Here is a 10,792-nt window from a genome sequence, read left to right on the forward strand (position 1 = left end):
GGGATAGGCATTATAAGATAAACAGGATTTGTGGGGATGGATTATAAGGTTTCTGGATTAAAAGGGCATGGATTGCAAGATAATTTGATTAGTGGGGGATGGATTATAAGGTTTCTGGATTAGTAGGGGATGGATTGTAAGGTTTCTGGATTAGTAGGGGATGGATTATAATATAACTTGAGTAATAGGGGATGGATTATAAGATAACTGGATTAGTAGGGGATGGATTATAAGATAACTGGATTAGTAGGGGAGGGATTATAAGATAACTGTATTAGTAGGGGATGGATTATAAGATAACTAGATTAGTAGGGATGGATTATAAGACAACTGGATTAGTAGGGGATGGATTATAAGATAACTTGATTAGTAGAGGATGGATTATAAGATAACTGGATTAGTGGAGGATGGATTATAAGATACAGTGGAACTTCGTTAACTCGAAGTCGACGGGACCACGGAAAAACTTCGAGTTATCCGAGTGTTCGAATTAAGCGAGTTATCGTTTTTGGTGAAAAGTTTGGTCAATATTTGTCAACATTATATAATCATTATAACTTCGCTCTGTCGCTCATCAGTTTAGTGTGAAGACTGGTCAATACATGTAAATAGATATGTAATGTTTCGTTATGTCACTTGTAATTTGGTGTAGTTTTGCCGATATACAGTCATGATAAAGTTTCTTTCACTTAGTCACTTCAATAACGATCTGATGTGCAAGTCATGTTTGCAAAAGGTAAACGATTAAAACGGAATTCGACAAAATAACAAGTTATTAATGTCAAAACAAATAACCGTTGAAGTTTAACACAGATTGCATACAAAACGTAACAGAACCATTACCATTTTATTAGACATATATAAAATACTGTTTGATCGGCCTATTTACTTTTTATTGAAAACCACGCCATTTCCATGTGTATTAGCACCGGAAGTTGGGCTGCGCATGTGCGTATAAAATGTTACTGTAACTGAGTTGGCGTTTTATCCGATTTAATAGACAGCACTGACCGTTACAGTTGTACTCTGAACACCTCGGCAGTAATTACGCTATTGTTTCAGCAGTTTAAAGATTTAATAGGCGCCGGTGACTGTGTCATTTCTACACCTGTAAAAACATCAGCCGGGGTGTCAGAGATTAGTTCCGCTTGAGCGAACGGGTAGATGAGTTGTTGACAATTGTGTGTACTGATATCGGCGACCGCCTTGGGAAATTACCTGATGAAAGTAAAGCAGTACTTTTTATCACCAAGACTTGTTGTTATAAGATTCAACCGACAATTTCTTTTATGAATTTATGAAACACTTATAATAGCATGTAGGTTAGTAGTGCCGATATGTTCAGTATTACAAACGGAATTTAGCTCTTAAAAAATGTCGGCGTTTGCCACCGATCGACGAAAATTATACTTCGAGTTATTCGAACATTTCAAGTAGGATTTTTATTGTTGGGACCAAATTTTTACTTCGTATTATCCGAGTTTTTCGAGTTATCCGAATTCGAATTTTCCGAGTTTTTTTTACTAAGATAAAGAGAAAATTCGGCCGGGACCGGCGATGTACTTCGAGTTAAGCGGGGTATTCGAGTTATCCGAGTTCGAGTTAACGAAGTTCCACTGTAACTGGATTAGTAGAGGATGGATTATAAGATAACTGGATTAGTAGGGATGGATTATAAGATAACTGTATTAGTAGGGGATGGATTATAAGATAACTAGATTAGTAGGGATGGATTATAAGATAACTGGATTAGTAGAGGATGGATTATAAGATAACTGGATTAGTAGGGGATGGATTATAAGATAACTGGATTAGTAGGGGATGGATTATACGATAACTGGATTAGTAGGGAATGGATTATAAGATAACTGGATTAGTGGGGGATGGATTATAAGATAACTTGATTAGTAGGGGATGGATTATAAGACAACTGGATTATTAGAGGATGGATTATAAGATAACTGGATTAGTGGGGGATGGATTATAAGATAACTAGATTAGTAGGGATGGATTATAAGATAACTTGATTAGTAGGGGATGGATTATAAAATAACTGGATTAGTAGAGGATGGATTATAAGATAACTGGATTAGTAGGGGATGGATTATAAGATAACTGGATTAGTAGGGGATGGATTATAAAATAACTGGATTAGTAGAGGATGGATTATAAGATAACTGGATTAGTAGGGGATGGATTATAAAATAACTGGATTAGTAGGGGATGGATTATAAGATAACTCGATTAGTGGGGGTGGATTATAAGATAACTGGATTAGTGGGGGTGGATTATAAGATAACTGGATTAGTGGGGATGGATTATAAGATAACTGGATTAGTGGGGGTGGATTGTAAGATTACTGGATTAGTAGGGGTGGATTATAAGATAACTAGATTAGTGGGGGTGGATTATAAGATAACTGGATTAGTAGGGGTGGATTATAAGAGAACTGGATTAGTAGGGGATGGATTTTAAGATAACTGGATTATGATAGATTAAATATTTACCCTTCAGCCCAGAGTCTGACTGCATTTACATGTTTCCTTTCTCGGTCAGTGATACCGTTTGACTCAGCCAGACTGACCATTCTTTTGATATCTTTGTCAAACTCTTGGTCAAGTCTGATGGTCCGGCCAGTCCCCAAAACATCTAGACCATTCTTAATCACATGACCCATCACTATGACAACAACAAAAAATAGACATTTTAAAACCTTGTATTTCTAACTTAAATACTGAAGTCAATAGAATGAATCCTAGTTAATGTTTATCCCTGTTATATAAACATCTGATAGAGACAAAACGTTATATCAACCTTTGACCCACATGTACCTACATGATTAAACTGATCCAGATAGCAAGCTACTGTGCATGAGTATGTACAACTTTGACCAGACTCGTCAATGTCGTCATATACTTATATTACACATGCATAAATTGCAGATCCTATGTAGTTTGTGATTTACAGCTGAACAATCAGAATGAAGATATTATTGAAGTATGCCATTTACAACTGATTTGTTTTTATTAAAGGCTATAGCTGTTGATAAGAAAGAGTAAAATCTGATAATATCATACTGTTAAAACTGATAATATCATACTGTTAAAACTGATAATATCATACTGTTAAAACTGATAATATCATACTGTTAAAACTGATAATATCATACTGTTAAAACTGATAATATCATACTGTTAAAACTGATAATATCATACTGTAGTTAAAACTGATAATATCATACTGTTAAAACTGATAATATCATACTGTAAATACTGATAATATCATACTGTAAATACTGATAATATCATACTGTTAAAACTGATAACATCATACTGTTAAAACTGATAACATCATACTGTTAAAACTGATAATATCATACTGTAGTTAAAACTGATAATATCATACTGTAAATACTCTAACATCATACTGTTAAAACTGATAACATCATACTGTAAATACTCTAACATCATACTGTTAAAACTGATAATATCATACTGTAAATACTCTAACATCATACTGTTAAAACTGATAATATCATACTGTAAATACTCTAACATCATACTGTTAAAACTGATAACATCATACTGTAAATACTGATAATATCATACTGTTAAAACTGATAATATCATACTGTAAATACTCTAACATCATACTGTTAAAACTGATAATATCATACTGTAAATACTCTAACATCATACTGTTAAAACTGATAACATCATACTGTAAATACTGATAATATCATACTGTTAAAACTGATAATATCATACTGTAAATACTGATAATATCATACTGTAAATACTGATAATATCATACTGTAGTTAATACTGATAATATCATACTGTTAATACTGATAATATCATACTGTAAATACTGATAATATCATACTGTAGTTAAAACTGATAATATCATACTGTAAATACTGATAATATCATACTGTTAAAACTGATAACATCTTACTGTAAATACTCTAACATCATACTGTTAAAACTGATAACATCATACTGTAAATACTCTAACATCATACTGTTAAAACTGATAACATCATACTGTAAATACTCTAATATCATACTGTTAAAACTGATAACATCATACTGTAAATACTGATAATATCATACTGTTAAAACTGATAACATCATACTAACCAAAGTTGGGGTCTGCTTCAACTGTTTTTACACACGTGGCTTCCAGACCTCCTAAACTTTCCTCATTGTACCATCCGACATACTGTAGGGAAAAACCAATCTATTAGCTCCGTTCAACTTAGAGGAGGAACGGTGGCTGTTGACAGTTGGTGGTAGGGGTTTATGATTTTCATTTTGAATTTTTACTTGTTTGGGTTGTATCTGACACAGTGGTTTGGTTTGGTTTGGTTTGTTTTTGTTTAACGTCCTATTAACAGCCAGGGTCATTTTAGGACGTGCCAGGTTTTGGAGGTGGAGGAAAGCCGGAGTACCCGGAGAAAAACCACCGGCCTACGGTCAGTACCTGGCAACTGCCCCACGTAGGTTTCGAACTCGCAACCCAGTGGTGCTAGTGTTAAAGTGTCGGGACACCTTAACCACTCGGCCACCGCGGCCCCAGATGACACAGTGGAGTAGGGGTGGGGAGTGTTCATGGATGTTGAGGGATTCCTGGGGTAGTAGGTTTGTTGGAAGGGGCAAAACTTTAACCAGTTGGAGGGAACGGTCTGAAGGATTTACTCCTTACCTGAGTGAGAGAGGCATCAAACAGCTTGCTTGCTTCATTGCTGGTAGTAGTCAGTGGGATTCCATAATCCACCCAAGCCTAAAAGGAAAAGTTGAAACATATACAAACTTCCTAATCCTTACCGCACTCAGATCTTCCAATACTATATACACATATTACATGCATAATATGTGTGCATAAAAAACTAACAAGAGGCCCATGGGGCCTCTATCGCTCACCTGGTTGGATTTGACCACATGTCAAAATAATGTTCATGTTCAATTCTTTAATATGTATACATAGCTTCATTATTCAACCCCAAACAATGCTATATAATGGTTATAGTGTGGAGATCCCAACTGCTTTAAAGTAATAACGAAGTCCAGACTCTCTAAGGGACTGAAAGACCTCAAGGATTATTTTCCCCCTTTCCCCAAGGATGCTTCTGACTAAATTGGGTTCAAATCAATTCATAACTTTATGACAAGTAGGGATTTAAAGGAATTGCCTCAATTTCCCCCTCTTGGACCGGCCCTTCCAGCCCCTGGGGGTCAGAATAAAAATTTATACAAACTCTTTTCCCCTTCCCCCTAAGATGCTCTTGACCAAATTTGGTTAAAATCAATTTAGAACTTTGACCAGTAGCGATTTCAAGACTAATCTCTATTTCCCCTATTTGGCCCCACCCCTCAGGCCCCTGAGGGGTCAGAGTCAATATTTATACAAGCTCTTTCCCCCAAGGATGGTCCTGACCAAATTTGGTTCAAATTCTGATAACTTTATGACTAGAAGCGATTTAAAGGATTAACCCCTATTTTCCCTATCAGGCCCCGCCCCTCAGGCCCCTGGTGGTTCAGAGCAAAAATTTATAGAAGCTCAGTTCCCCTTCCCCTTAAGGATGTTTCTGACCAAATTTGGTTAAAATCCATTTAAAACTTTATGACTAGTATTGATTTAAAGACTAATCTCTATTTCCGATATTTGGCCCTGCCCCTCAGGCCCCTGAGGGGTCAAAGTCAATAATATATAAACTCTTTCTCCCTTCCCCCAAGGATGTTCCTAGCCAAATTTGGTTCAAATTTATTCATAACTCTATGACTAGTAGTGATTTAAATGATTAACCCCTATTTCCCCTATAGGGGGGGGGGGGGGGGGGGGGGGGGGGGGGGGCCTCAGGCCCCTGGGGGTTCAGAGTAAAAATGTATACAAACTCTGTTCCCCTTCCCCCAAGGATGTTCCTGACCAAATTTGGTGAAAATCCATTTAATCTTTTAGGACTAGTAGCAATTTAAAGAAAATGCTGACAGACGGACTGATGGCGTACCATGGCATTGACCTTCATCTATAACCAAGCGATCCTGAGTGACCTCTGGCCTAATGACCTTGACCTTTGGTCAGTGGACTCCTTTTATAATTATGAACAACTTTGCTTCCAACATTCATGGCATCACAAAATGTTCATCAGTGAGAAGATATGGGGCTCCAAAAAGTATCAGTAAAAAGATACAATATTTTACCCTGATATCTGACGCTTTGAACTTGTTTAATTACAACCAACATTGCTTCATAATGTCATTATAAAATGTTAATCAGTAAAAATGTATAAACATTGACCCTGAACTTTGACCCCATGACCTAAATCTCTGACCCAATGATATGTGCTTTTGGTCAATTGTCTCTTTGAGTAATTCTTTACCATGCCAAGACAAATGTTCATCAAATTTGACCTTGACCTTTGACACTGTGACCTTAACCTTTAGTCAGTTGACTCATTTATTTCTTACCATCATTTCTTTAAAGTATCATAAAATATTCATAAGTTGAAGGATATAAATTTAACCTTGACAATTGACCCAGTGACCTTGACCTTTGGTCAGTTGACTCTGTTAAAGTCCAACCAACATTGCTTCCTAGTGTCAAAACAAAAATTCCATCAATGAAAAGGTACACAATTTCACCTTGACCTTTTGACCCTATGGCCATGACCTTTGGTCAGTTGACTCCTTAAGCTTGTTTGAATCCAACCAATACTTCTTCATAGTGTCACAACAAAATATTAAGCTACAAAATATGAGTTTTTCCTTTGACTCAATGACCTTGACTTCTGACCTGATGACCTTGGCCTTTGTGCAGTATATTCATTGTTTAATTGTGAACAACTTTGCTTCATCATGTCTTAGTAAATTAATCCTCAGTGAAAAGATGCAAACTTTGACTTTGACCTACATGTATGGTCAGTTGACTCCTTGTAATTCTAACAAACATTACTTCAGTGTTATAACAAAATGCTAATCATTGAAAAGCTACAAAATTTGACCTTGACCTCTGACCCAATAACTGTGATCTTCATTCATTAGACTCCTTCTTTAATGTTCAACAACTTTGCTTCATCATGTCATAACAAAATGTTCATCAGTAAAAAGCTACAAAATTTGACCTTGGCCTTTGATCTTGACCTGTGACACGATGCCCTTGACCTTTGGTCAGTAGACCCCTTGTTTAATTCTGGATAACTTTGCTTCATCATGTCACCACATCAGTGAAAAGATGCTTAATTTGACCTTGACATTTAAGCCTGATGACCTTGACCTTTGACCTTGATGTTTTTGGCTGAGTGTGCATTTTGTGAGCTTAACATCTTGACCAAGTTTCATGTTAATCGGTTAATAAACACCAAATATAAAGCTGGGAGTTAAATTTGTGGGTGGACGGACGGACGGACGGACAGACAGTGCTTACTATAGGGCATCGTCTCTTCGATACGGAACCCAAATGAAATATCTTATAAAGATCTATCCAAGGTATCAGCCACTATAAGACATTTATCATAATTACATTGTATTCATTTTATAACTACAAACGACTGTGCAGTACAACTGCAATGACTGCACAGACATTTAGCGCCTTCCGGCCTGGTCGGGTCGACCATCGAAAAGCATGCGGGTCAATGTCAACATTGGTATTATAACGAAACCTGGACAGTCAATAATTAACAGTTCCACCACTTTGATACAGTCTACATTACCTTACAGTCACGCCAGCTTTTCGACATGGTAGCACTCGTACGGACAAGACGTTTAATCCATATATATCTCCGGAAGACGGCTGTAGGCCTTGTGACTCCAACACATACAGGAAGTTATATCTATCGTGGGTCCTCGTGAAATGCGTACGCCTCACCGAAACCCGACGCAATCCCTGTTCCAAGACTACAGGCTTATTTCTCAACAATGCCTTAATAAATTAATTTAATATTTTCTTTTAAATATCCAAATAAATACTTGAAAAATGTGTATTTATACACGTAATCACGTGCTTTTGAGAGGCGTGAGTATAGATAACAGATGTTTGTGTGTGGACACTCCGGAATGAAACAGCACACAACTATAAACATATGTCACAGGCATTTTATATAAATTACCTGCGATCAATTGTCTACGATACGTTACACGATGATTGTGTACATTTATGTATGAATCACGTGGACATAATTCTTCATATCCAAGAATATAAAACCATACGGATACCTGATAAGGAAGGTCGGTACGAGGGCTGATTGATCAGTTGTGAGTCTCATATTGAAGGATTTGAATTTTCCCAAACATACTTTTCAACATAATCCGTTTCAGTATCTATAAACTTTTTGCCGTCACTTTTATAGAACTGTTGAGAAAGTCATCCACTGTATGTTAGGGTTAGTAGGGTTAGGGTTAAAGGTTAGGGTTAGGGGTTAGAGGTTAGGGTTAGGGTACCTGAAATAGTTATTTTCAGTTTTGGAAATAGGCGAAAGTTTGATGGAGCGAGACAGGTGAATAAGGCGGATTCTCAGTCAATTTATATAATGGCAGCCATGGCAAAGGCAGACTCTTTCACCTAAACAGTTTTCTGTTTAAAGCAACCATGTAATCAAGTCAGATGTTACCTGTTGCAATAGTGAACCAGAAACACTAATCCATTGCCAAAGGTAACCCAGAGAAGTTCAAAGACTACTACAGGAACATGAAAATGTATTCGATATTTTTAATTGCTTTAAGGAATAAGGAATTATTCTTAACAATGCAGGCATCACATCACCAAATCATAATTCTCCTAAAACACTATATTTATAAAACTATATGTCATAATATATCTTAAAATCTTGACACCCTTTTACATTATTAAGGATCTTTTTTTTAAAGGTATTAAAAAATAGAAATAATTAACATACAAATGTGAAAAGCGTCCGTTTTCAGGAGAAAATTAAAAATCCTATTCATTAACTGAGCAAGACGAATTTCATAAACGAGATATTCTATGTAAGGGAAGATAACTCCTGGTTCCTTGAATATAATTCAAACAAGTAGTTATTTTGATGCTTCATCACTACAGATTTTTTTTTATATACATCTAAATGTAATTGAAAATCAAAAAACAAAAACAAAAACAAAAACAAAAACACAAAAACAAAACAAAACTAAAAAGCAAAAAAGAGAGGGAAAGATACATCATCGTCGGACGAAACGAGCACTGGTTTAACATTCATATAATTTTACAAAACACTTCCCCCTTATAATCCTGATATTACAATCCCTTATAACTTTGATATTACACTCCCTCTTATAATCCTGATATTACAATTCCCCTTTATAATCCTGATATTACAATTCCCCTTTATAATCCTGATATTACAATTCCCCTTTATAATCCTGATATTACACTCCCCCTTATGACTTTGATATTACACGCCCCCTTATAATCCAGATACTACGTTTCCCCCTTATAATCCCGATATTACACTTCCCCTTATGATCCTGATACTACACGTCCCCTTATAATCCTGATATTACACTTCCCCTTATAATCCTGATACTACACTTCCCCCTTATAATTCCGGTACTACACTTCCCCCTTATAATCCTGTTACTACACTTCCCCTTATAATCCTGATACTACACTTTTCCCTTATAATCCTGATACTACACTTCCCCTTATAATCCTGATACTACACCCCACCCCCACCACTCCCCCTTATAATCCAGATATTACACTTCCCCCTTATAATCCCGATATTACACTTCCCCTTATAATCCTGATACTACACTTCCCCCTAATAATCCTGATACTACACCCCACCCCACCCCACCCCTCCCCCTTATAATCCCGATATTACACTTCCCCCTTATAATCCCGATATTACACTTCCCCCTTATAATCCTGATACTACACTTCCCCCTTATAATCCCGATATTACACTTCCCCCTTATAATCCTGATACTACACTTTCCCTTATAATCCTGATATTACACTTCCCCCTAATAATCCAGATACTACACTTCCCCCTTATAATCCTGATACTACACTCCCCCTTATAATCCCGATATTACACTTCCCCCTTATAATCCTGATACTACACTTCCCCTTATAATCCCGATATTACACTTCCCCCTTATAATCCTGATACTACACGTCCCCTTATAATCCTGATATTACACTTCCCCCTTATAATCCAGATACTACACTTCCCCCTTATAATCCTGATACTACACTCCCCCTTATAATCCTGATACTACACTTCCCCCTAATAATCCAGATACTACACTTCCCCCTTATAATCCTGATACTACACTCCCCCTTATAATCCTGATACTACACTCCCCCTAATAATCCTGATACTACACTTCCCCTTATAATCCAGATACTACACTTCCCCCTTATAATCCCGATATTACACACCCCCTTATAATCCTGGTACTACACTTACCCATATAATCCTGATACTACACTCACCTTACAATCCTGATATTACACTCCCCTTTATAATCCTGATACTACACTTCCCCCTTATAATCCTGATACTACACTCCCCCTTATAATCCTGATACTACACTCCCCTCATAATCCTGATACTACACTTCCCCCTTATAATCCCGATACTACACTTCCCCTTATAATCCTGATACTACATTCCCTTATAATCCTGATACTACACTTCCCCCTTATAATCCTGATACTACACTCCCCCTTATAATCCTGATACTACACTTACCCTTATAATCCCGATACTACACTTCCCCCTTATAATCCTGATACTACACTTCCCCCTTATAATCCTGATACTACACTTCCC

General features: G+C 36.6%; 1 protein-coding gene across 1 annotated transcript; it reads right to left on the reverse strand.

Annotated features, from left to right (window-relative positions):
* Window positions 1–2,503: 2,503 nt before the first annotated feature.
* On the reverse strand, window positions 2,504–8,345 carry LOC117321056 (tetratricopeptide repeat protein 38-like). The gene is made up of 4 exons (XM_033875537.1): window positions 7,712–8,345; window positions 4,708–4,785; window positions 4,143–4,224; window positions 2,504–2,679 (listed from the first exon to the last, which is right to left on the reverse strand). Exons 1-4 carry the CDS (start codon window positions 7,736–7,738, stop codon window positions 2,504–2,506), a joined length of 363 nt encoding a protein of 120 aa, XP_033731428.1. The 5' UTR covers window positions 7,739–8,345.
* Window positions 8,346–10,792: the final 2,447 nt, after the last annotated feature.

Source organism: Pecten maximus, unplaced genomic scaffold (genome assembly GCF_902652985.1).
Source record: "Pecten maximus unplaced genomic scaffold, xPecMax1.1, whole genome shotgun sequence".
NCBI lineage: Eukaryota > Metazoa > Mollusca > Bivalvia > Pectinida > Pectinidae > Pecten > Pecten maximus.